Source organism: Nesoenas mayeri, assembly GCF_963082525.1.
Source record: "Nesoenas mayeri genome assembly, chromosome: 1".
Lineage (NCBI taxonomy): Eukaryota > Metazoa > Chordata > Aves > Columbiformes > Columbidae > Nesoenas > Nesoenas mayeri.
This window is the reverse complement of record NC_137541.1, coordinates 53,110,347-53,136,372: the sequence shown is the minus strand read 5'-3', so window position 1 is coordinate 53,136,372 and position 26,026 is coordinate 53,110,347. Positions and strand designations below refer to the sequence as shown.

General features: G+C 38.1%; 1 protein-coding gene across 2 annotated transcripts in view; it reads left to right on the top strand.

Annotated features, from left to right (window-relative positions):
- Positions 1 to 26,026, top strand: part of NAV3 (neuron navigator 3) — a gene marked incomplete at both ends in the record, with an annotated part of 264,685 nt that overhangs the window by 62,327 nt on the left and 176,332 nt on the right. For both annotated transcript variants that reach the window (XM_080341267.1, XM_080341266.1), the window contains 2 exons: positions 14,429 to 14,546; positions 15,269 to 15,321. In XM_080341267.1, coding sequence (XP_080197393.1) covers positions 14,429 to 14,546; positions 15,269 to 15,321 — 171 coding nt within the window. The remainder of the gene's footprint in view (positions 1 to 14,428; positions 14,547 to 15,268; positions 15,322 to 26,026) is intronic.

The following is a 26,026-nucleotide window of genomic DNA, read 5'->3' as shown; positions in this document are numbered from 1 at the left end:
CGATCAAAGGGACAGAGCACTTCCAGTCTGATCACCCAGGAGAGGTGAACACAGAGGTCCTGCAGCTCCAAGCTCTCCACGGACCACTTCCAGGGTTTAAGAGGCTGTTTCCTCTGTGAGCAGCACATGGACAGGTTTGGAGTGGGTCAGGCCATGTTGCTTCTGGCACCACTCTCTAAAAATTCTATGGTCACAGTCACAGAGACAGAGGAAAGAAACTGAGGCCAGGAGCCAGCACCTTCCAGCCAGGAATCTAGAACAGTCCCAAGTGACCTTATAAATGCTTTCAAGGAAGATTGAAAACTTCGGCTATGGAAAACAAACAAAAAAAAGTGTTTGTTGCTTTAATCCTTTGTTCTGCCTCCTGACTTTGAGTGAACAAATACATGACATTTGTTTAGAAGTGTTTGGGTTTCCCTACAAACTGAGATTCTGACAGCTTTCCACAAAGACAGTTTGCTTGTGCCAAGTTCAGATGGTCCAGTCAGCTGTATAAATGGTGTTAGAAACTGTGCAGGGAAGAACTAGTCTGAGGTTTTTGCACCACATGTTCCCATGAAGGGCACCGAGAGGGGTGTGCTCAAAGCAGAGGACTTGCACAACTGCAGAAGTTGTGCTCCAGCATCACACCTTCTCTAATTTTCATAGTATCTCTGCACATGGGTTTGCTGTTCATTCAGTTGTTAGATTCTTCATGAACTCTGCTTGTACAGTGTATGTTTAATGATTGCAATTCATATAGCTAAAACAATTAGATGATAATCATATCTTTTGTCTGTGGATTTAAAAAATTATCTCAAGTCTTGACTTTCTTCTTGGGTCCTTACATTTTCAGAGCACAGGATAAAAAAATCCATTCAAAAATGAAGTGTAGGCTGTTGTTTTTTTTTTCTTTTCAAATAAAAGTTTTACCTAGTAGCTGCTGAAGGACATCTGTTAACCTCTAATGTAAACTTAAATGCCCATTAAACTTGTAAGCATCTCTTTCGCAAAGAATGGACAACATCTAATTAGATGTGCATGTTATAGTTTTAAAATAACCTTTACTTCATATCAGAGAAATTCAGATGGGTTCTGTATTTTGTGGACAGTTTTTTAGTTGCATATTGTTGCAAGGCTGATTATGCAGTATTGTCATGTGCCCTCTGTATCGCTGCAAATGTTGTGTGATTGGAATTTGGAGCATGCTAACACAATTAATTGAAATATCCTGTTCTTAAGATAATTGTTTACAGGACTGTGTTGTATCACTGAGTATCATTGTGAACATTTTAAATAACATTTTTAGGATGTAATGGTTTATAATGGCTTACAGTACAAGACCTTTTATCATCCATTTGCCAAAGTATGCATTTTACAACAGTATTTTCAGAATTTTTAAACTGTTCCTTGGGGATCCAAATCCTGCAAGTTTTTTTCACATGTACCAAAGTCACCTGTTCTGCACTGTAGTATAAATAACTGATCAGAAGGGAATACTCCTGGTGATTTGAAGAAATGCAGTACATTCATCTACACAACACAGGGATACATAATATTTTGGGAGAGACTCACTTCAATCTATCAAGCTGACTTGGGATTGTTTTACTGTAAAATCAGACACCAGAGAAGCCATTTGCCCACTTTCATTCTTCTTTAATGTATGGAACATCTTTTCCAGTCAAACAGACACAGATGAAACTTAAGTGGTTCAGCAGGTTCTAGACGAGATCTTGAGACTTAAAAGAATTTTACTGCTGTGACTCAGGAATAATTATTAGGCAGATAATGCCAATACCATTACAACCCATAACAAGATAATGACAGTAACATAAATGAAGCCCTGATGTTAAGTATAGGATTTTATTGCTGATATTGAAGTAACATGAACCTGCCCAGGGAAGCTGAGAACAAAGCCATCTGGTGTAGAGTTTGAGAAGCTTTTCTGTGGGACTTCATAACTTGAGAGGTACATCAGCTTGATAAAATTTCAAACTTCACTTTCCTGTCCAACTTTTAGTTCCCAAATGTATCAGTTCTTAAAAAAAAACCAAACCTGAATAAAAATGTATTAGGTTTCTATATATTTTCAGGAAGTTCCTCCAAAGCATTTCTCTGTACATTTCCATCAGAAATAAGTAACATTCAACAAGTCCTGCTAAAAAAGGTAATCCTCTATTATCGGAGGCCATCAAGAACAACTGTAAGAATTTAAGGAAAAACTTATTTTAAGGACTATTCCGTTTCATACTAATTTTATAAACAAAATAATGTATTAAATGGTTGGACTTTTAGCATAGGCTATCTTTTGTACAGTAATTCCTGAAATATGAGACCTTCCCTCTTCCCCCAAAGAATTTATGCTACTGTGACCCACCTCACTTGTATTTTAGGTGCCTATATCCATCATTATCTTCCTCAGAACTCCTACTCAACAGCTGCCTATTTTGGCAGCATTTGTAGTCTGTCCAGAGCCATCACAGGTTTTTACATTAGAAATCCATACAGATGTGAAGTTATACTTCTGAGAATGCCCAGAAATTGCATTGGCTTAACCCAGTCAAGCACCTTACCAGCAAGGTTTATTTAAAGGGCTGGTGAAATAAGCACCTGCCTACTGCAACAAAAAGTTAGACCTGGGAAAAAAAAATGGCCAGTGTTCCAGAATAAAATATTTATTAATCATTGAAAATAACTGTTTCGTGTTTAAAATAAATAATTTTTTTAAAAAAGCTAGCACAATTAAATTATTTTTCTTCTTATTTTATCAAGAAGTTAGGAGGTTAATGGGAAAGTCAGAAAAAAAAGCAGTTTTGCTTGTTCTAAAAAAGTAGAGTAAATGGAGAGCTGTCAGCTGAAGTCCACAAAGTAACACTCCACATCTCCACATACCTCCTTAGGATTAAAGCAGCTTGTGGGCTCTCCTGGAGTGCCAGCCTTCTCAGACAGAGCTACCTGAGGAGCTAGTGGTGCCATTAGTTCCATCCTGCACCAAGGTCCAAGATAGATAACAACTGAGCATAATGTGGGATGGGACACAAGGTGGTAAGCTACTGATTCAGAGACTCATTTGAGAGGATACGTGGTGCTCCTTTTACTAGGATCATTTTCTGTAAAAAGGCTTTTTGTAGCAAAGGCTGGAGCACAATGTCCTTTGTACGAAATGAGTGCTGCAGTCTCTAGACAGCAGAGTTATTTGTTTTGTGTTTTCTGTGAGTGTCTTTCTTCTTCATCCTCTGCTTCCTGCTCACAACTTCCCAAATCTTGAAACATTTTCTGCATAGCTGCAGTGGCTGCAGTGAGAGTATCCCCTTCCTAATCCTTTACAGAAGCGTTTAGTCCCAAGGGGTGATTGTGTGGGAGGTAGAAGATATGGATTTAATTAAAGGCAATGGCCCTTTAAAGTGAGATAGTCAATTCCTGTCCTTCATTTCTAGTCTGTTATCCAAGAGACCAGGATATCACTAGAATGTGTATTTTAGAAGGAAGTATAGGACAGTGACTGAAGGACTGCAGATGCAGAGAACAGTTCCTTGAGGAAGAGGGTGGTGGGTGCCCTGAGTAGGGCCAGCCATGAAGACCCAGAGAAGACCTCAAACACAAAAGCACCAACTGTTTTGTGTCATAAGAGAGGTGAGTTTGGCCTTGAAGTATTATAGAAAAAAACTCATATGCCTAGAGCTAATAGTACCATTTTTACTTATATGTCAGGTGGTGGCTACAGGGGGAAAGAAAAATATCAGGTAATTGCTGAGTTTCCACTTTCACACAGCTCTCTCAAGGCCTTTCTCTTCTTCAGGTATCAGCCTCTTGCTGTTCCAGATATGTAGTAGACTCTAACAGATCATTTGATTTGGATTCAGTTCTAAGACATTTGTCTGTTCCTGGAGTCAGTGATGACAAGTACTTCAGTTAGCATGCGTGTCCAGGACTAGGATGTGTTTCTGGCTTTCAGCCCCACATCATCTGGTCATTTCTCTCTATGCCCTAAAATTCTTGTCATATTATTATGAAATAATATTAAGAAACAAAAAATCTGCAGCTTGTTTGCAGGAGTAGAGATACAGATATCATAGTTTGGATACTAATTTGAAGCAATAAGGTACAGTACTTATGCAAAGGTATCTGTATCAGCTGAGCTGTACACCTTAACAATCTCAAAGCTTCCATAAATAACTTGAATGTTCATTTCTATCAGGATGGATTCTTACATATCTAAGCCCTGATCCTTCATAAACAGTTTTGCAATCTTGTAATGGAATGTACTACATACAAACTTCAGATCATTATCCGTCTTAATTATTATCCATCATCTAAACCTCCTTTGTTTTCAGACCTGAGGTTTGCATATCAATATATCAGTATTCAGCAGACAAATGTGCTAGTTTGGTATTAAAAACTCTTTAATTGTAAGTGGTGTGTTTAATTGTTGCTAGATTTATTTTCCCTTTTTTTAGCATGAGGAGTGGATCTTGTGGTTGTTATTTTAATATGGAGCTAAGAAGGGGTTTTCATTGTCTTCAGAGTTAAAGCATAGGTGGAAAAATTTTGAGTGGTGAATCACATATCTTTGATGTTACTTTGGAGGGTGGTGTAGTCCTATAGAAGTGTGTAGTAGAACTTGAAAACTGGGATATATGTTAGAAGATTTGTATGGGAGACTGCGGACAAACACAGATGATGGTCAGTTCCCAGGTCATAAGGATGTCCCTTCTTGAAACTTTGCCCCTTTCCATTTGATGTGAAACCAGATCCTTCATTAGAGGTGTTTAGGCAGATCTCCCCTTTTATAACAGAAAGGAAGGGTACTCAGAACATTTTTAGTAGGAATCTCGAACCCTTTTCTTTCCATTGTATGGTCCTTCTAGATCTGGTTTTGTTACAAAAGCTGTATATGAGGCAGGTGTTAAGAACTGAGGAATATTGTAATGTTCTATCTCATTTGTGATGAAAATTCTCTGTTGTCAAAAAATATGCTAAGTTTATTATTATATCTTCATTATTTGAGATTACAGTCTGGCAGAATTTACTTCTTAAACAAAATTTATTGTGCTGGATGATTGTTAATTTAAGTATTATTACCATGAGAATGGGCAGATCTTTATTTTAGGCAGTGCTTTCAATTGTGATCAAGAGGAAGTAAGTTCTAAACTGGTATTTTTATTGTGCTGTGTCCTTAGTCTTTTAAGTCCCAAAAGTCAGTTTTATATTTCTTGAACTGAAGTTCATGTGTAGGCTATCATCTGTGTAAGCATAATTTCATTTCCCTAGCTAGCAAAAGGTAAAACACTTCCATACACGTGACTATTACTGCTCACACATTCACAACCAAGAGCTGTTTTAACAGAAATGAATGACAGTAAGAAGAGCCCCAGACCACTTATGTTTGAAATCATTGACATATTTACTTAATATTAATGTTGTATTACCTTTAACACCTCACTGGTGTGCTGAACACGTGCAACACATTTATGGATATTAAAATTATAGAGTTGGTGACAAACAACTTTTTAACAGCAAAACTCAGAGAAAAATTAAGCAGGAGTTAAAGTGTCTTGTTACAAAATATGTAGCTCAGAAAGCAAAGAGTTTATTTTGTTTATTTTGATTTGCAAAGCTATTCTTCCACATGAGAGGAAACCAGACAATTCAACTCAGTTTCTAAGCCTCAGAAAGTACAAGCTAGATGGAGACTTTATGTTTAAAGTTAGTTACAGTCTTACTCACCACTGTTTTCTCACAAGAAGAGAACAAAAGATTGTCTTAATATTTTTGCATCTTTATATATCAGAAATTTGCCTTCCCACACTTAAAAAGAAGTCCTGGAGAAGAGGGTTATTTTGATCCCTGAGCCAAGTTCTTTAATGCCAAATTGCAGTGTGGAAAGAATGTTTCAGTCCAAGCTATAAATCCCTAAAATGAGCTTTGATGGAAAATCTGGAGTAGTTTCACACTGGAATCTCCTCAGCTCCATGTGAGGAGCTCTGTTGCTGCTTTGCTGAGGCAGGTGTCCACTCCATCCAGGAATGGTCTGGTTGATACTAAGAGTGGCTTCTTGTGAACAAAAAAAGGAATCAACAAAGCAAGGATGTTTTTGTTCTGCAAATTACATTATGATTCTCAGTCAGGTCTGAGATTGCAGAATTGTTTTCTTCCTTCTTCTGTACTGTCATGATATTGGTGAGCCACAAAGGAAACTTGTACAAATTTAATCTGTTTTTCCCTTTATAGAAAACTTACCTTTGCTTATTGTGGGTTTGTTTATTAAACTGAATACAGGATTAGTCATGAAATATATCCTGCCAGTGACAAGACCTTTATGAGACATAGATTCATGCAAGCTTAGAGTATAGAAAGTCTCATTCAGGTGAATAGAATAGGGCCTCTGGTGCGGAGGGCCACCATTGCTGCCCTGAATGCCCAGAAAAGTAGAAATATGGCTTTCTTTTTAACCTTCATATGGACAGGCACAGATGCTTCTTTTCAGACTACCTGCTTCTTCCAGGGGAGATTTCTTTTTCCAGTAACTGTTACAGATAACCATGGCCCAAGTTTGGGCAGGCTTGGATGTTGCTCAAGTGTATACGCACATATAGAAGAAAGAGGGAGATTAATATTTTTCAGCTCATTTATTTGTATCAGAGAATGCTGCCACTGTCTTTTGGTCAAATTAATTTCCCCACACATCACTACTATCAGGATCAAAAACATGTCCTCCCCTTATATCTGTCACTAATATAGCATCACACCAGCTTACAGAAGCATCTCGGTTTGTGTCTCACTATGCAGGACAGTCAGCAGCTTTTTCTACATCAGCACATCCTCCCTGCTCCCCATCACTTGTATCACACGTATGTCAACATTATCAGGAAGGGCTGCTTTGTAGGGAAAACAGGTTTGGTACTAAGGAATCAGCATCTCTAAGGTACACATTTTGAGGGTGGAGGGTTGCTTAAATTAGTTGTCATTTTGTTGCATGGATTGAATGTTGGTTAGTGACAGAAGTGCATTTGTGCACTTGAAGTTCATCTCTCTGTTTCATTTCATTTGCACAAGATCTCTGAGAGAGCACAACAAGGGATAAGAGGCTGCCTTTAGAAGCACACTCTATATCTGAAATAAAATGCTGAGACAGATTCAGCTTCTGAGTGGTGTCTCTAGGCGTAACACTTAGGCCCAGTGGGTAATCCTGACCTTCCTCACTTTAATAAAATTAACTGATATATTAGTTTTAATCAACGTAAAAGTATTGAATAATAGGTCCACTGTTTTATTGTAGTTTTACTAAACAGTTCCTGAAATGTACTTTAAAGTTTAAAAATATATCTAAGAAATAATTCTCGAGTTGTACAGGCAAGTATATGGACCATGTTGTTATACATGAAAGTCAGTCTGAAGCTTGGCTGTTTTGGAGGATTTCTTTATGTGGTACTTAGTCTTGTCTCCCTTTAATTCAGGATGCTCGAGGCCATTATTAATAACTGTGGTGCTGTTTCTCCCTTAACAAGTCCTGCTCCCCAGCAGCACAAATCTGAAGGGAAGCGGCTGCCTGACTGGGTCCTCTGCAGCTGCAGGGATGAGTATCTGGCTCCTTCCTGTGGTAATTCATTGCTATTGCACAGGACTGAAGAGTAGCTGCAGTAAGCCAATAAACAAAATGATACAATTAAACAGTAGAACAAATCGGTATGATTATTGTCAAAGGATGAAGGAGATATTCTATAAATAGTTAGATTTTTAAGCCTGCAACATACAAATTGCTTAGCAAACCTTACACACAAGTACACACTCAGAGAGGCTTATACTGTTGTTACCTTTCACCTGGCACAGATGCATCAAAAAGTCTTTCCTCTGTGCCATTAGTGAATATTGGCCTCAAACACATGTATTAAATTAATTCTGAGTTGGGGTTTGGTAATAAATGGAAGAAAGACAGCACAGTAAGTCAGCACAAATGTCATTTGGGTGATCAGGTGGCAAACTCTAAGTGTAACTTGGAAATATAAACAACCCCCCTTAAAGCTGGGTAAGTCATCTAAAGCTTGCCAGTGATTATTGAAGAGTATTGTTTCTGTTCATTTTCTATAGCTGGGATTAGTGAAGTTTTATTTAATTGTATTTTAATCTGAAAATTACTGAGTAGTGTTGATGGATGCATGCTGCTATTTACAAAATAGAATCGTACTATAGGGATTCTGACATTTTGGTTAATTGGTGTGTATCCCTCTAAATGGTTTCTGTTCCTTAACTCATAATTGTTCTCATTTGCTCAGTGGGATTCAGAAACAGGGTTTGTGGAATGTCATTTAATACTCATTTCACTTTGTTAAATGAAATGCATTGGCTTCTATCTTGCCTATAAATTAAGTCATTCTAGTTTAATTTTCTGGCCATATATTTTTAATTGTATAAATATTTTTCCTTCTCATGTAATTTGCTTAATGTTGCAAAAAGTGCCACCCCCAGACCTCAGCTTTACTATAGAGCAAATGTGAGCTTGATCTGTCTCTTATGACAGTCTAAATGTGAGCCATTGTTTTCAGAGTTAGCCCTTTTCCTTGTGAAGTGGAGGACTGAAAAATAATAAATTATTCCTCTGCAACCCAGAGAAATAGTCTCAATGAGAAAATATTTAAAAGGTCAGATCCTGACTTCCAGTTGATTTTTCCTTAGCATAAAGGCAGTGGGAAAGAGAAAAGCATCTCATTGCAATCCGACTTCTTTACCTTGTTCTAATACTAGTTAATACGTTGCCTGGCTTCTCTTCATAAATACAGACAGCTTGAGGGACACTCCAACACGTGTTTTGCTACTCACAATTTGTTAGCCAAGAATAGCTGTGTTGAAATAGAGTTGTGGTCATGCCCTCTCCTCTGGCAAATCCTCTTCATCAGGGACTTTGGGACTGTTCCGTAGGCTCTGCTGGGTGTTCAGCAGCCAGGGTAGGCCACACACTGGAGAACCACCCAGGAAATAGATATACAGCCTTCACGGTCCATTTTGTAGCATACTGGAGAACAACAGGAAAGAGTCATCAATCTCTTCTACAAGCACGATTTGAACAAGCATCTATGGGTGAAATGTTCTAAGTGCTATTAACTATCAGTTGTCTCCAATGGCAACATTTTAAGCAGAGTGAATACATTATACTAGAAAGTCACATAGCCCTTTTGTAAAAAGTGCCATATTTCCACTTCGGCTGACTGTTAAAATTCTGGTGTTGGAGGACTTTTAATAATTTCATTTTCCTTTATTCCAGTATTTTTAAAAGAAGAAAATAAATTTAAAAAGATGATGAAATGTACTGATAGAATCCAAACAGAAAAAAAAAAACCCACACAGAATCTCGCTGTGCTGAAACGTAGTATTGTATATTGTTGTGAACCATTGCAACCCAGTTATATTGCTAGCAACATTTTTTGTATTAGATAACTTTTCCTTCCATTTCTCTAACTCTTGATTGCTAGAAGATAATGAGGAAAGGAAAAACTGTGGAGAGCTTGCTGTTGCCTAGTTTCCTTTAGAGAAACTGAGATCTTAAAAAGAAATTGAGTTCTTAAAAAGCTTCCTCACCCTCCAAGGTATTAGGGTACTATCACACATTGAAGAGAGTGTGAGAGTGAGCACTGGGAGACAGCATTTCAATTCTTTTGTTTTCATAAATGAGGATACAATTGTCTTCTAGAGAGTATTTTAAAGGCCAAGTGATGGGAACTGGATATTATGTGTTTATTCCCACATATCTAGGAAGGAAACTTTTACAAATAATGGACAAATATTTAAATGTTTTTCAAATATAACCTATCCTCCTAAATGGCATGGAAATCTGTCACGAGGTCTTGGCATAGCTCAGTTGGCAGCAACTGCTGGGCTTCCTAAGCAGCAGCAGCAGCATTGGCACATAAGGGAGTGACTCTAAGTATGGAAAGCTGTCTCCTCTATAGCAACAGGAGACCATTTTCAGATCTGAAACTCTATATTCTGTAGCAAACAAACAAAAATATGCAGAAGGATCCTGATTCCTGGAATATGCATTTTCCCACCAAGCCTATTTATAAAACTGCCTGATAAAAAAGCATATAGAAGAAATGATTGTAACTCAGAATATCTGGGTTGTATTTCCATCTCTGTTTGCCCTTGAGTGAGACACATTTAAAAAAAAAATCAGCCAAGAAAGCCTTTAAAACTCAGTTTCCCCACATCTACAGAAATAATAGATAATAGGGGTGATCTCATTTGTGCCTGGAAAGCATGTTGAGCTGATTTTATGGAAGACGCTATCGAAGTGTCGTGCGTTATTATTGTATCAGACTGACTGTACTTCTGAAATCCATCTGACATTTCTCACTTGGCATTGATTGCGGGTGGTGACATTTCTGTATTAATTTTAAAAAGGATGCATTATGGCACTGCCTGATGTATAATTGCATAGTTCATGATTAAAGCATTTTCTAAGAAAGGCAGTAACCTGTGAGATCCTCTCTCTCTTTCTCACTTCATTAAGCTACTGCGTTACAAAGCGAATTGTTTCATTAGAGATCCTGCCAAGCAGCTCTGCTATGCTCCTTATAGCTACGTGTGAAGTATCGAGGTGAAGTTCATAACTATATTTGGGTATCAGAGTTTATTTCCTCTAACTCTGTTGAAGGTTAGTGTGACGAGCAGTTGAGGAATGCTGGGGGAAACCGTTGTTAACATGAGCAGGCTGTGTCCGAGCTCGGATCGCCCCGCTGGATCCTCTCTCGTGCTGCAAGCAGTCAAACCATCAGGCACTGGGACGGGACCCGGACCCCACACAAACACAGATTTGGGTCTGTGCCGCTATCGTCTCGCTGAGACCAGTCCTCCACATCGCAGATAGCAGTGGCTCTGCTGTACACTGTCAGCAGCGGGAGCCTGGCGTTGGAGTCAGATGCTCCCCGGTCAGACATGCCTGTAGAGCTGGGTGGCAGGAGAGGAAGCCTGGAGAGGAAATGAGTAAGTCGGCAATCCCAGCCCAGCATGTAGCTGTAAGGCTGGGTTACTGGAGCAAGCGGTGGAGAGGGGAGGAAGTGTTGCAACAGCTAACCCTCATGTCTGTGTTCTCTGAAACAGCTTCATCGTAGAAAAATATAAGATAAGAGGATTTTGGGGAAAAATTACTGTACAATTTATGCAAGATGGAATGGTCTGTTGAGAGTTCTGAAAAGAAAGGAAGCATGCACAGCTCCTCCTTAGAGGTGTTCAGCACCCAATGAAAGTGGAGCACCCATATAAAAAGCAGATGGTTGCTTGAGGTTACTGATTTTTCATATTCTGCCCTGCATGACTTTTCTGTTCTTTGTGAACTGTGTATTATCAATGATGATTCACACTGGAGCTTTATGTTTTCCTAAGGAGTTTAAGATAAAATTTCAAAGAGGTGCATAGTTACATTGATGCTTAAAAACTACAAAGGGGAGGGTGTTTCTATTTCCCATGATATTTCAGTAAGAGAATTTAATGTAAAAAGAATATACTGGCATATTTCCTTTTTTAATTTAATGTGTCTATCTACATGCTTTTCATTTTTTACCACTGACTCCTCAGCAGTTGGGTCCCTGGAAAAATGATCTGAATGAGAAGGGCATCCTATGGGGAAGAGGGGAAACAGAAGCAAGTGGTGATCCCTACAGAAAGTGAGGAAATTAAATGTGACATTCCACTGCCAACTGGGTGTTGGTTTGCTACACTGTCTCCATCAACAACTCTTCACCTTTAAAGATTTTTTTTTAGAATACCGTTGAAGTGACAAATCTCCTCTTTTGCCACTGCATCCTCCCAATACTTTTTCCACCATACCAAAATACATACCATCAGTAAAGTTTGGGGGCCACTGGTAGGATGTGGATTATCAACATTTGTTTACAAAACAATGTTTACATTCTTTATGCTTGTCACTTTTAAATTAATGATGAAAGAAAATTATGGAGGAGTTGGGAGGGGGTGGGGGGTAGATGAAGTCCATTCTTTAAATACTAGATACTTGCAAAGCAGCTGCTAGAATGAAATTTCCCTGGCTGCTTAGAGAGAGGATAGTTTAAATTGTAGTCAAAATTAGGATTGGTACACCAGATTATGTGTGGGTGACAAATAAAAAAAAAAAAAAAAGCCTGGTAAAGTATTTTTATTTGTAATGTGAAACTAACCTAAAATAATATTAATGGGTATTAAATTCTGCATGTTCCAGTGGATCAGTTTCATTGGAATACAGAAAATAGTTCTGCTTCTAGTAATAGATCAGAGAATATTTCTGAGACACTACTTTGGAAGAATGACTAAAGCTGAAATACTAGTAGTGGGGAATATATGATGCTATGGGTGTGGTATGTAACTTTTATCACTGTGATTTCATATTGTTCTAAATACGTGTCCATATAATCTCTAGAGACTCCACATTAGCGTTCATTATATATGGTTGTATAGTTGAAAAAACACTTTCTTACCTATGGTTAGCTTTAAAAAACATTTTAATGGAGCCTTTCATGTAACTCACTGACTATCAGTCAGTGAAAACACAGGTGACTGAAGGAGACCTCTGGGTGCAGCAGGCAAATTTAAGGCCCCATCTAACAGCAGCATCCTTTGGCTATGGGAGGGCTGAATCCATTTCCACAGTCTAAAGTTCTACATATGTCAAGAAAACTATGGCAAACCAGCTGGTGGTCAACCTGCAGGAATATGGGAAGAAAGAGGGTAGACCAAACAAGTTACAATTTTGTCTCTTTTAACTAAGAGGGAAAAAATGGTGACAAAGGTACTCCTATAATGGATTCCTTCACATGTGAATGTGGACTGAGTGGTGAAACTTTTGCTGGGTTGAAAGAGGATGTTGGTTCTCTGGGTAAGACTCTAGACTGGGAACTGCATCTGTTTTCCTCCCCTGGCTCTGCCACAAATTTCCTTGGTGAAGTAAGCAAGTGGTTAATGGCTTTGGCCTCTGTTTTTCTTCTAAAAAAAATGGGATGCTGACCCCTTCCTCCCCAGGGTCTGTGAGGTTAAATAAAAGGATGTTTATAAAGTGAGCTCACATTGTTTTTGTGAAGGAGGTGCAGTTTCAACATTTTCAAGCAATAATCTCACCAGAGATTTACTTATACTTATGATACTGTTCTACATATAATAAATGCCTTCTTTCAGTGGTGACATCCCATGGTAGCAGGATGGTCTGTACAAGTCCTTTCTTCTGGGGTGAGGTGATAGGCCATGGATACCCCGCAAAAGGGAGCCAGTGCTGGCTGCCAAAGGCTGCTGGTACTCTTAGGCTGAAAGACTACCCTTTGCCAAACTCCATCAGTGTGAGCTGCCTCTGTGCACTGGGACACCCTGGGAGGGTGTGAGCACCTCCTGGGGTGCACTCTTCTGGTGCTATATAGGTGATGGTGTCCCTTCCTCTTCGTCTTTAGACAAGGTTCTTAGGGACATGGTTTAGTGCTAGAGTTAGGTTAGGTTATGATTGGTCTCGATCCTGAGGGTCTCTTCCGATGGAAATTATTTTATGATTCTCTCTCTCACCCTAAGTGAACTCAGTTCCTTTTGTGCGCACACTGTAGGTGTTACCAAACGCTCTCTCGGTGTATGTGTATGCCTTATGAAATACTTTCAACACCTCTCTTCAACCTCTATTATGTTGAAGGATGTACTTCGGCTGCTGCTTTTCAACCTTTCGTTGACAAGTGCCATTTTTGTGCTGCCTATTGCTAAGTATTTAGTGCTGCCCAGTCTCACCCTTCCCCCTTCCTCTCTTGGCAGAAAAAGGACCGAGAGTTATTTCCAGTATATACACTCTAATTCCAGCGCTGAGACTACTGTATATCTAGTGCTCTCAGTCTTCTCTGTGCATACTGCAGCACACTGAACCATAGGCGAGGGGACAAATGACCTGTCCCTGCATGGTGGGATGTGGTGATTGCTGCAGAAAGTGTCGCTGAGGCATCACCAGGTGCTGGATCACCAGCAACAACCCAATGAACTCTTAGCAAAACACACAGGCATCTCTACTATCACTTTCTCTGAGGCAGCCTCAGGGTGTAAAAATTGGTGGTGGGGCTTGAGTAGAGGTAGAAACACGGTGGGAGGTGAAATTGTGGTAGATGTGACTGATTTATGACAGGAGTTTCCTTTACAGTCATAAGGGGAATTTTGCTTGGTCACAGCAAGTTTGAACCCTCGTGAAACAGCCTGAATCATTTGAAGTTAAAATAAAACAGAGAATGGGAGGGGGAGAGGCATGGTCATTAAAAAAAAAAAAAAAAAAAAAAAAAGGCAAGAAAACACTGTATTAAAATTGTTTCCTTTGGTGCTGACTTCTTAAATGGGAATGTGATCTGTAATAGTTCTGGAGTGCAAGCCAACATTTGTTTTAAGAATTTTTATTGTCTTCTTTTCTCTCTTCTCCTTCTCCCCCTTGCCCTCCCTCTCTGCTCTGCAGATTTACACTGACTGGGCTAACCACTACCTAGCAAAATCTGGCCACAAGCGGTTGATCAAGGATTTGCAACAGGACATTGCAGATGGAGTTCTGCTAGCAGAAATCATCCAGATCATCGGTAAGACCCAGGCTGAGAGAAGCACTGCGAGCTGGCTCCTTGCATGGGGGAATATATAATTCATGTTGAATGTATTTAACAATAAGATGAACCCTGAATAATACAATTTGACTGGGTCCATATGTCTCTGATATTTGTGCGGTTCATCCTTGCCTTAATTAAAAAATATGTTTATGTGAGCATGTTTGGAAGTTGCTGTTTAACCATACTTTAAATGGCCAGAACTGTATCTTACACACTTTGAATTGTCAGAAATGAATGCTCTATTAAACCATATGTCTCCCATGTGTGCATTTTGTTAGCTGGAGTGGCTCATACTTTCTGGGATGCCTTGAAACTGTATCCTGACCCTGCACAGACAATTGTGGAAGATTTCATGTCAGCAGTTATTTTGCAGGGGCTGAAGAATTAGCAGCGACCTCCTTCGCACTTCCCCCTTTGCATGATTTGGCATGTGGAAGCAACTGCTGCTAACAAGAGTGTTGTTACTGTATGACTGAGCTTTACTTAGAAAGGAGTTCTGTGTCAACAAAGTCCCGTACACTTTATTGCTGTGTCTTTTCTTCTCGTCTGATTTTTTTGCTTGTTTGTTTTTTGTTATGGTTTGGGGTTTTTTGAGGGTTTTTTTGTTTGGAGGGGAGCTATTTTTTTGGACAGAGGGTGGAAGGGAGAGTTTTATCTCACTGTTCACTTCTGCTTTTCTCCTCATTGTTTTTGTTTAGCAAATGAAAAGGTTGAAGATATCAATGGCTGTCCCCGGAGCCAGTCTCAAATGGTAAGAATAAAATATATTTTTAGTTTGTGTTGGCACCTCTGCACTTTCCTAAAATACTTTTTAATAATGATTTATTTAAACTGTGAATATTCTGTCCCACGTTTACCATGAAGTTCTAATTCTCACATAGTGTTCTTGGTACTTTTTCTTCTACGTGTGCTTAGTGTTTGTCACTTCATTTCTGTGCTTGCTGACTTTGGGTCTTGAGGTAACTCAGCAGCAAAATTTAATAACTTCTAATTGATCAAGAACTGCCTTAGCAGACCGGTTCTTCTGATGATCCAGATAATTTCATTTAACTTCATTTTTAAAGACAGTAAATCCAAGAACAATATTTTAAGTGGAGTCTTTGTGTCTGGAAAACTGGTTTGATGAACAAGACTTGCCAAATTGTTTTTGAATATAAATAACCTTTTGGATTGTCCACTGTAAAGTCCAGTTAGATGCACTGACTTCAATACTTTCAGAAATAGCACTTTAGTCATATAGTGACTCTGAGCTATAGCTGGCAGCTGCTTAAAGACATTTTAATACTCTCAGGCAAGAAGCATTTTGTGACTGTGATTCATATGGAGTCTTATAAATCTTTTACTGTGTTTATGGCTAGTCAACTACATTTAATAAGATAAAGCCTCCTTAGGGAAGGCTGTGGAACTGACAGGTACAAAATCTGAGCCTCAGTAACATCACCATGCATTTACTGAATCATTTGCAGTTCCAGTCATGCTCCCTCACGCTGAGGACTTTTGCGTTTCTGTTCACATCCAAATATTATGTGAATAAGGTGCACAATTGTGTAGCTGGCAAAGATTTTGGAGTGTAATGATTTGGATGAGCTCGCATAATAGCAAACTGCTGAAGCTGGGCTTAAAAATGAAAATGAAGTAGAAAAATAATTGAAGGGGGAAGGAATTTTCAGATTTTTTTCTGCGAAGCTGCAAAAGGTCAAAGGAAAAATTTTGAGTACCAGTGAAGTGAATAATCAGGTCTTTTGGTTCTTATTTAAAAAAAAAAAAATGTGCAGGTTTATAAGTTTTTTCTGTGGTTTTCAGGCTTTTTGAAACAGTCCACAGCAAGAATATATACAATTTCCTTAATAATAGTTATTATTTTAATTACTCATATTACAGCAGCATCTAGTGGCCCCAACTGAGAACACTGGGAACTCCAGCATGAAATTCTAAAATTACACACACAGATTGAGTGATAATCACTCTACATAATTCACATTAAAACCTACCGTTCCAGATAGAAAAGACAAACAAGAAGAGACAAAAGCACAGAAAAGTGATATGATTTTCTGAGGTTATATAAGTGGTTAGCGACCACCTAGGATTGCTCAGGGACCTACCACTCTGATGTCTGTCGAGAAAATTATTCTCTCTAGCAATATTCATGTGTCCAAAGTGACAACATTTGTGTATGTTCCCTGTTGACAGGTAAATCTTTATGTGGCATGGGGATTGGGGATTTCACCTCTAGCTCTGCTGCAGTGGTGGGGGAAACATGGTCAATGCATGCCCGTGCCACAGCAGTACCTGTGGGAATCTCTTTGTGTCCATCTTCCCCCTCTCCTAAGCACATCTCAGCTCAGCCAGGCCAAAGTGTTTGTCTCAGGTCCTCTGGGTCTCCAACCAGGTGTTTTGAACGCTCCTGTGCATAGTCATACATCAGTGTTTGCACAGTGCTAAAGCATCACATTTAGCCACTTAACTTGATAGAAATAGGATATATTTTTCCATCCTTCTTTGATTTGGTCTCTATACTGTATTGTTTTATGTCTACTGTTTGATCAGATTATTTTCCTGCCTTTTGACATACCAGTTTTATACTGTTGATTTCTTTGACTGAGATAGAAAACTTAAAGTGTATTGAAGCTAAAGTAGTTCAAACTTGTCAACTTTCCTCTCAAAGCATCTCAGAGATCTCAGGTATTAAGTCTACCTTCCATTTGTCTCCTTTGGGTTGTGCACTGATCTCTGATCTGCCCTAGCTGAAGGCACCGTCTTATTGCATTTTCAGGTAACTTCCCCTTGCAGTGCTCAATTTTGTTAGCCCACCCAGTTAATGATAGCTCAAGTCTCTGTTATTTGTACCAGTGAAGTCTTGGTTGTTTGTAACCTTCAGGAAAAAAAAAAAGAGTAACAGTTGTTGAAACTAGTTTACATATTTGACGTATTCTGATATGTAGCGATATGTCCTGTCCGGATTTGTCAGAAAATCAGACATCAAACGAGCAACAATCACAATATTCCTGTAGCATGCATGTTAGCCAGTCATTCACTGTTTTCATTTTAATGTTTTTAGTTTCTAAACCTCAAGAATCCCACCACCGTTTTCTTTCACATATGTTTTCATGATCCTTGCTCTCATAACCTGCAATTAAGGAGAAATGTTTTCTGTATTCGTTTGCCATTTGATACCCTTCCCAGGAAGAGATGTCTAAGATATCTTGCTAGCTTAAAAGAAGCTAGAGAGCACTGACATGGATTGTCTGCTGCTGTAAGAGCTTTATATCCTCTGCAGGTTATAGTGATATCAACTAATAATTGATCACTACCAATAATCTCAAGTTCCTTTCCATGCACCATTTGGTTTTCCTCTTGCCAATGACTTCATCTTTCAAGTGATTTCTAAGGTATCTCAATCCAGCTGTTACCTTAACCTGGAAACATCTTTTAAATATTATTTTAAATATGTATATAATGCTTCTTTTTCTTTTAGTTAGGTCTGTTGCAATGTCTTGCACTCTGTGCTTCTCTTGGCAGTGATACATCAAGTACTTGCAGACAAGTTGAACTGGCTTCACAGGTCCAAGTTAATAAAAATGAAAACCTGTGAACCCCAGCAGCATCCAGTTTCTGCATAGTTAGCTTTACCAGGATCCTCGTGGCTGTCATTATGCTCGCACATTTGATGTCACACGCAGAATCTGAGAACCTGAGACGTACTGGGGAATAAATTATTTCATATTCAAATCTCACAAGCTTTAAATAAATAAACCTTCAAGAGAATCAGCAAGATTTCTTGTTTGCTGAGTAAATGTACTATGGTAAAAAGATTTTGGCATTTCTTATGAGTGGTTTTAATAAACATAATAAGGATTTAAAACACAGTATTATAATATACATTGTCTGTCTACAGTGCCATATAGAATCTTCTCCTTGCCTATTTTTTTTATTCACAGTATGCATTCAAGGAGGAATATGGCACTTCAACCTTTTTTCACCATCTCTTTCAAGACCTTCAATGGAAGAAAACACATGCATTTCTATCTTTTCCTTGTGTAAATTATTCCATAATCCTACCAATTAAGGCAGCCTAGAATCATCTTTCTTTTATAAGATGATGATCTTTCAAGGCTTTACTTTTTGATGCAGCCAACAGCTATTTATTTTTCTGCTACTTTATAAGCCATTTATTTCTTTAATTTCTGTTTTAAGTTCCCCCGTCATTAGAAAAATCAGGATAGTGTCCTGTCTAGAAAATATGTTATACAGCTTTTCTCTAATTGTCTAATTCAGATTTTTTTTTTCTTCCTAAACATATTAAAAATATACTGGAAGACCTCCACTGTTTTGTCTCTAAACAGATCATATCAACCATATAGGAAACATACAGATTATCAAACATAATCCATCCTGGGGTTGTCAGAGAAAATGCAAGAGAATCAGAAAGTATTGGACTGAAAATATGTTTATGATGACATTTGCAGTACTGTCCCTTGAGAATTTTACAAAAGTAATGTTTCTATTCCTTCCTTATGCAGTCTATAGTGCTTTCAGCTGCATAAATAATAAAATAAATTCAAAGTTGCCAAAACTTTTTAATACATTGTTTTTCGAGTTGATTTTTCCATCAGAGGTTCCTGTTGTCTTATTAGCTGTTTTTCTTCCTTAGAATTAGCTCTTGCTACTTCCTGTGAGAACTGTCAAAGCCAGTACACATCTAATGTATTTACACACATTTAATGAAGAGTAATTTTCATTTTGCCAGTCTTATCTTTGGCACATTTTTCTACCTATAAATATAACCAAAAGCATACTTCAAAGGTATTTTTTTATAGCTTAGATATAGACATGCGGCAGTCCAACAGTGGAGTTGAATTCAATAAAAATACAGGTCTTGCTTACCACATCCTGGAAATCAGGGAGTTGGAAAAGGTGTGGGAGCCACAGCACATTGCCAAAAGGGTATGAACATTTAGTAAAAAGCTGCAGTTAGCAGATCTTACACTATTTTGGTAGAGTAGTAGAGTATGTGTTAAAACTGGGAATCAGTGTCTATGCAGCACTAATTACATCATTTCTACAACATTGTACTAATTTAATTAATAACGCCTTTTAAAAGATGTTAATAAATTGAAAATGTTTCAGGAAAAAGCCACAAGAATGGCAGCAATTTTGCTATATTCTAGGAGACTGAAGAAAAATTATGAGCTTTAGCAAGGAGAAGGTGGAGTGAGTGAATGAGTCTCTGTTTTGTGATAGAGAGAGCTTTTTCTAACCTGGTTAAAGAAGTGTCTGGATTCTGAAGCTGAATCAAAGTCATAGAATAGGACAAAGTGACCACGTCTGTACTGGTAGACATTGCTTTTTAATGTATTGGGTAGATGTGCTTCATAGTGTTTCTGCAGTGCCACAAAAGCCCCCTATGGCTCCCTCTCTGCCCATATGTTTGGGTTTTTCTCTGGAGGAATACAGGATTGCAAGGGGTGAGGTTTATGCAAATCTCTTCTTAGCAGGCAGTCAGCCTGTGGTCAGGATAAACCAGTGGAAACTGGAACTTTTAAGTGTGCCACAGAGTATACCTGCCTTACAGTATGTATACTTCCCTTCAGTATAGACACCTGCCTTCAGACTTCCTCTGACAAAGACATGCTGGACAGACACCTGAGTAGCATCCCTCATTATCCAGAAATGCCAATATCCAGGGACAAGAATATGAGCATCAGCATTATGTGTCTAAAATTGTTTGTGAAACACAGTGTAATTTTTTATATAGTAAGTATGGTAGGTACTACTAAGGACCACAGAATTCTATATTAAAATGTATGGAGTATGGTTATATGAAGCTGAGGACCAGGAAGCCTGAAAGTAGCATTCCTTCATTCACTGTTAAGTGGGTCCAAATATGAGCTCTTTTCCTCTGCACAGTGTTGAACTTTTCAAGAATCTTCTGTCTTTGCTGTTGCATTTGTTGGTAATTAGCTATATGGATTCAAGGTATACTTAGGCTTTGGAGCAGCTCCAAGGAAGCCTTCTACTCAAGTATGATATGTTGAAATGTATACAGAAATTTGGCTATTTGTAGAAATATGGTCCCTTACAAATGGAAATTCAATCTGAGGTTTGAAAACTAATCCCAGTTCCTTCCATGTGCAGGCCAGTTTATTCCTGCAGTTTATTCCTGTGTGATCCCCTTTTGCTTAATTCCTGACTGCTACCACATGGTTATCAGAGGATCTTCACAGATTTAATGAATGGCTTCTGTGGGAGTTTTGTGAACATACAAAGGGAAAAGACACTCCAGTTCTCTCAACTGTGCAGGTTTGGTGTGCTTAAATTAATGAACCACACAACGGTAATCCAGTTCCTGTATTTCTGTGGTGCATGCTTATGTCCTTAGTTTTGAGACTTTCAGTGAATAGCCTAAAGTGTGTTAATTGGAGCGTATGCACTTCCATGTAACAGCATGTAAGAAAAGTAAAATGATTTCACCCTAAAAAGGAAAAGTACCTTTGGTCTTACCAGGTTTTCAGTAAATTTCTTAAGATAGTTGAAATAGCTGTCATGTAAGTTGGAACTACAGACAAAGGATCAGATATAAACTGCTTCTTGGTGGTCCCCCAAAATGCTATTAACAACTTGCTAGGAATGGAAAACAAGGAATAACCTGTCACCATTTGTGAATAGAAAGTCTATGATTTGTGACCTCAAGGATCTGTGCAGCTGTTCTTGGGATTCATTCATTGTGTTCACAAATTATCTGGAAAAAGGCATTAATAGTAAAAAAAAAAAAAAAAAAGAAGAAGAAGAAGAATTACTCAGAATAGTGAAATCTAAATCTGATCATGAAGCTGCAGAAAGATCTTGCAATTCTGAATAAAAAAAGGTGTGTTGAACTGCTATTAATCCTTACCAGTGAGATGTTAACAGATATGCATAGAATTTTCTTGATGATGAGCTGTTTTGGGGAAGATGCAGTTTGCATAAAATATAGAACAGGGCCTGAGAAAAAAAGCTTTAGTTAGTACAAATATCTGTTTGAAAATGTAGTCAAAAGGAATGGCTTCTTGCAATATGGGCAGGATAGAGTCAAAAGATCATTTTCCTATCCTCTGGTAGGCAAGAGGTATCTAGGATTTGATAATGGAGTAGTTTTTAAGAGGGAGAAAAGTAGAAGTACTTTTAGAAAAGGATGACAGGTTCACAGCATGATATCTAGGGAAGTGATCTCACTGAAGCAAGAGAAAAAAATGGCAATAATTAAAATTTGATCTCCTGTGAGAGGTTTCCTGTGTTTATAGATAGGAAAGCTCATATTTTGGCTGTGTTACATGGAAAGAATCTGCAAGACATAGTCACAGCTTGTGTGGGAGTGTTTGGGGTAGAGCATACTTGAAGAATATGCCGAAGTGTTAGGTAAAGGACTGTGTGGAAAGGATCAGAAGGAAATTAAGAGTTTTGCTCATGTTGGCAACTAGTTGAAAGGATGATTTTAATTTGGACGAGAGTATTCAGATCTGGAACAGAGAAAGAGATTATATTCTTCTTCCAGTGACACTATACCTGTACTCTATTGTAATCTAGATCATTGGCTATTGGGCATGTCCACATCAGGAATATGCATACTTACTTTTATTTATCAGAGTTTTCAATATACCACAGTGATGACAAATACTTCTTCTCACAGTCTATTCTTTCTTACTGTGTGGCAGCTCTGGACTGAAGCAGACAAGGCTGATATAACTCCGTTATGAAAGTATGTAAACAGATGCTTATTAATGCAGGAAATAATGTTCCTCAACATGGTACATATTCAGATTTCCCATTTTCTGATGGTGGTTTCAAGTAGAGCCACACAATTTTTTACTTATCTAGTAATGCTTTCTAGGATTTCTTCCTAGGTAGGTGATTTACATTTAATTTGTACACTTACTAGGATTCCCAGGAAAGTGCCCAAGACTGTCAGGGCCAAGAGCATGTCTTATCTATCCTTCTGAGATCTTTTCCTGAACAAGTCCTCTAATTTCCTAGGTAAATTCAGAGTGGAATCTACCCTTTGAGAGCAAATCCACACCCTTCCCCAGTGACTTTCTTCAGCTCTTCCAGGGAAGACTTTCCTGGACATATTTGACACGTCCAGACAGTTGCAATGCACTGTGCTGTGTACAATGTACAAGGTGGCTTCGGAGCATTTGCAATTTGTTTATTACTCACTGAATATTCAAGTTGACTATCCCATTGAAGTCTCTCATATTTCCTTTTGTTGACGAGAGCAATGTTAACTACTAAGATGCATTTTCATTTAGCTGTGCTGTCCAGGTTCATAGAGCCCTGAAGCTTTATCTGCTGTTTGAGAACACATGCAACATACAATTAATATGTCATGTCCTGGAGCTCAAAGTAGTTGGAAATCATTATCAAGCCTTCTACACATGTATTCATGTTGCCACTTAGAAATAATGGAGGTGACAGCAGGAATCTGTAGAAGATTCTCTGCCATGTGCAAGGAAGTCTCCGCTGTTGAACCAACATGCTAAGCATCAGGTTATACCTGACTGCTTTGAATTTGCTCAGGGTGCTGAACATTTTGCAGAATGAAAGAAGCCTTTTTGAACTCTTGAATTATAAATGATAAGTGCAGGATGAAATTTTAGAAGCTGATCTTTAGTACTGGATTCTTCCTTTTTCCAGCAATGCATATAGGTATATCTACAGTGTAAGTATGTGAAGCAACATCTCCATCCGTGTAGAAATTGAAGTTTATTTTTTTGTTTGCAGATGAAATTAACCTGACATAAAAATGAGGGTAAAAATGAAAATCAGAACATAAAAATACTGCGGGTCCATCTAAGGATACTTTATAGGACTATTGTGACAATATGGAGGGATTAAAGAAAGAAAAGAAGATATTATTTATGATAAAGATGTTGATTTTAAAGTTGGTTGACATTCAAGGATGAAGATGTTGGAATTCTGGTTCCAAGTTTCTCTGAAAACAAATTATTAATGGTATTAACACAGCCACTTTGAGTAAGGTGAGAGACAAATTGGTTTAGTGTGGAAATAGCAGAAAGAGGAATTCAGACTGCTTTTCTGAAAAAAAAATATAATTTCTAAAAGCTCTCGAAATGGAAGAGAAATTAGAAGTGGGGTGATAGATGGATGGACAAGAAGATTAACTGTTGCCTTCTGAGGAGAGACCAAATGGTTTTTTTTGTGAGGGACAGAGGAAGCTAAGGAAGGGATGAGAGGGGTGCTACAAGTGTTAGATCTAGAAGAGCATAAAGGATAAAAAACTTCATCTTGCCTAAGGATGTTACAGGCATAGAAAGGGATAAGAAGGCAACAAATCCATCACTGTTTTGATATGGTTTGATTCTGGTTTGGCCTTTGTTAGACCTCTTTATTCTTCACTGAAACAGGCAGTTCTCTTTACATCCAGAGATCTGAGATTATTAAAAGAACCACAGGATTTATGACAATCCCCCTTCACAGAACAGCTCAGAGTTACTCACTCACATCAGGCAGTCAGATGCATAGTCCCCTGAGTCACTTACATTTGACTCTGAACTCATAAAAGAAAATGCCACAGGAACACATCCTGGGTATTATTTTACCAGACTGGAAGAAGCACATTATTCATTAAATAGAAATCGCATGCAGTTATTAGCCTCTTTGTTTAGGATTACAAATTCCTTCTCCTATTAATGTGTGGAATCACATGAAGATAACTCATCTAGATGTCCATGAAATAATCATGCTAGAAGAAGTACTTGTACTGTGATGATATCAGTGTCCATGAAATCTACTGAGTAGTTTGGTTAAGGATAGTTCGTTTGATTAGGGATAGGATCAGGATTATGCACATTTTGCTTCTGTAGACCAAGATTACTGAACACAAAAAGATCTTTTTATTCCTTAAAATTAGCTACTCCCCTGCAAAACCTTTTTTTTTTTTTTTTTTTTTTTTTTTTTCTCCTAGCAATTCCTTGGAATCCCTTTCCCCTTAATCTGTCTGGAATATGCCACTACTTCCATGCCTCTGAGGCATGCCCATTTCACCCATCTCTTCTCCCCATCCCTCTACTGTGTTTGTCAGGAATATCAGCCAATCAGAAACTCGTGCAGTTAAACTGTATTGGGAGAATATGCAGAGATTAAATATTGGAGTACTTTATGCATGAAGACTAGTGGGTGACATAGAGCGAAGTCTTTGTTATTTGAAAAGATGCAGTTGACAGTTTCCTCATTTCTCCTTATCTGTTGCTAGTGTCCTACCCTCTTCAATTTTCTGTTTTCTGTTTGGTTTGTTTGTTTGTCTTCCCTAAAAGATGTCATGTGGACATTCCCTATTTTTTTTTAATTGATCCAATATATATTTTTGATACAGATGCTTAGACAAAGAGATGATAAATGGATGGCCTTGAAACTTCCATTAATAGAAATGCACTGAAAAGTTTTAACACAGATGTGGAGTTCAAATACATACCCACAAATTGACTATGACATGCATTTTAGAAAGCACCTGTTGGTTATAGTCATTAATACATTTTTCCCAGGATAGTAGCAGCAGGATTGCAGTAAATATGTGTGCTTCATGATGGTGTATTTTTATCATCTTCTATAGGGAGAATATGTTATAAATACTAGGAATGTCTAGAATGTTTGCTGGATTTAAAAATAGAGAGGAAAGTGCATGATGTTTAGCTGAACAGCAAAAATGCATATTTAAAGTGAATAAGAAAATAAACAATGTCTCTGAAGTGGTTTTATTTTACAGTATATCCAAACAAGGCTTTTTGGTAATTTTGAGTTTTTGTCAGCTTTGTAGATTTTTATCAAATGTCTGATTATTTTGGAACTGAGGCAAAATGCCAGTTTTCTTATGGTTAAAGTTAAGGACTTCTATTTAAAGATTTTCTAACCACTCCCTTTACAACACTTCTACTTAAACTGTCTTATAATTTTGTGTTCTGTATGTTAGTTAGAAAGGGTTATTGTTATGTGTCTGTGAAGCTTTGAATTTCCTCAGAGAGACAGACTTTTCACAAAAGAGCATTTCTTAACATTGAAGCTGAGTCCCAAGGTCACCTGTCCTTCTTCCTAAGATAATCTGTCCCTACCTATCTTGACAACAGTGAATTCTGATGCTTCAGTAAATTGCAAGGCTCTCAAGAAACAATGTGGACCTGTGTTTTGGTGCATAGTCCACACAAAGTACCTTGAGTAGTCCTGATGATACCCCCGTGATTTTATTGACTCTTTGGCTGATTTAACCCCAACCAGTTACTAGGACCATGCAGCCACTTGTTGATTCTTCCCACCCCCAAGAGGGGATGGGGGAGAGAATTGAAAGAAAAGGGAGGAACCTGTGGGTTAAGATAAGAACAATTTTTAATTGGACAGCAAAAGAAGAGAAAAACCAAACCAAACCAAACCAATAAACCCACCACCAACAGCAATATACATATATATAT